The following is a 725-nucleotide window of genomic DNA, read 5'->3' as shown; positions in this document are numbered from 1 at the left end:
GAAGGAAGGAAGGAAGGAAGGAAGGAAGGAAGGAAGGAAGGAAGGAAGGAAGGAAGGAAGGAAGGAAGAAAACAGATTTCATCCATCAGAACACTTCATTTTCCTGTCCTTAAGTTAGCTGAGCTTGGAAAACCAGGACATCAAGATGGGCTGTAGGAATGAGCCACAGTCTCAGAAAGTAAGCAGGACTGACTGCTGGCCACTTTCACCATTTCCAAGCTCCCTTATTCATTTAACTCCCTACGACCTTCACTTGTCCCAAGGAAGATGTTTATCAAAGCCTAAACTAGAGGCCCAAGTTCTCCTATTGTAGGAATGCTGCTAAGGGCAGCTGGGGAAGAACTTAGTCTAGGGGAGGCTGGGATGGGCAGGCATTCCTGGGAAGGAAGGCCAAGGCGTTAGGGAAGATCCCAGGAAAGTTAGAAGTCCATGTTTCAGTAATTGTCTTGTTGTTTATTTTATCCAAGTACCCCAGTGAATAGGGGAAAAATAAACACGGTGAAAAAAAAATTCAAACAGTTGAGTCTTCTTTAGTGCTAGCCCTTGTGGTTGAATAAAAAGGATGGTCCGCTTTCTATTGAGCTGAGAAATCTTTGAAGTGGGAGTTATTATCTGAGACATTCCTGCTTGTCGTCCTAACAACGCTGATGAAACGTAAAACGGGCTTTGTTGGCGATTTGTTCTCCTCTCTGTCAAACTCCCCCTGCCCGCTAGCTTTAAACCGT

General features: G+C 45.0%; 1 protein-coding gene across 1 annotated transcript in view; it reads left to right on the top strand.

Moving 5' to 3' along the window:
* LOC114053168 (zinc finger protein ZIC 4-like) overlaps positions 1–402 on the top strand; it is an 11,147-nt gene extending 10,745 nt beyond the window's left edge. Inside the window, 1 exon segment of the mRNA XM_027876065.1 lies at positions 314–402. Coding sequence (XP_027731866.1) covers positions 314–402 — 89 coding nt within the window.
* Positions 403–725: the final 323 nt, after the last annotated feature.

Source organism: Vombatus ursinus, unplaced genomic scaffold, assembly GCF_900497805.2.
Source record: "Vombatus ursinus unplaced genomic scaffold, bare-nosed wombat genome assembly UNPS02014810.1, whole genome shotgun sequence".
NCBI lineage: Eukaryota > Metazoa > Chordata > Mammalia > Diprotodontia > Vombatidae > Vombatus > Vombatus ursinus.
The sequence above is the reverse complement of the archived record's forward strand: the minus strand, read 5'-3'. Positions and strand labels throughout refer to the sequence as shown.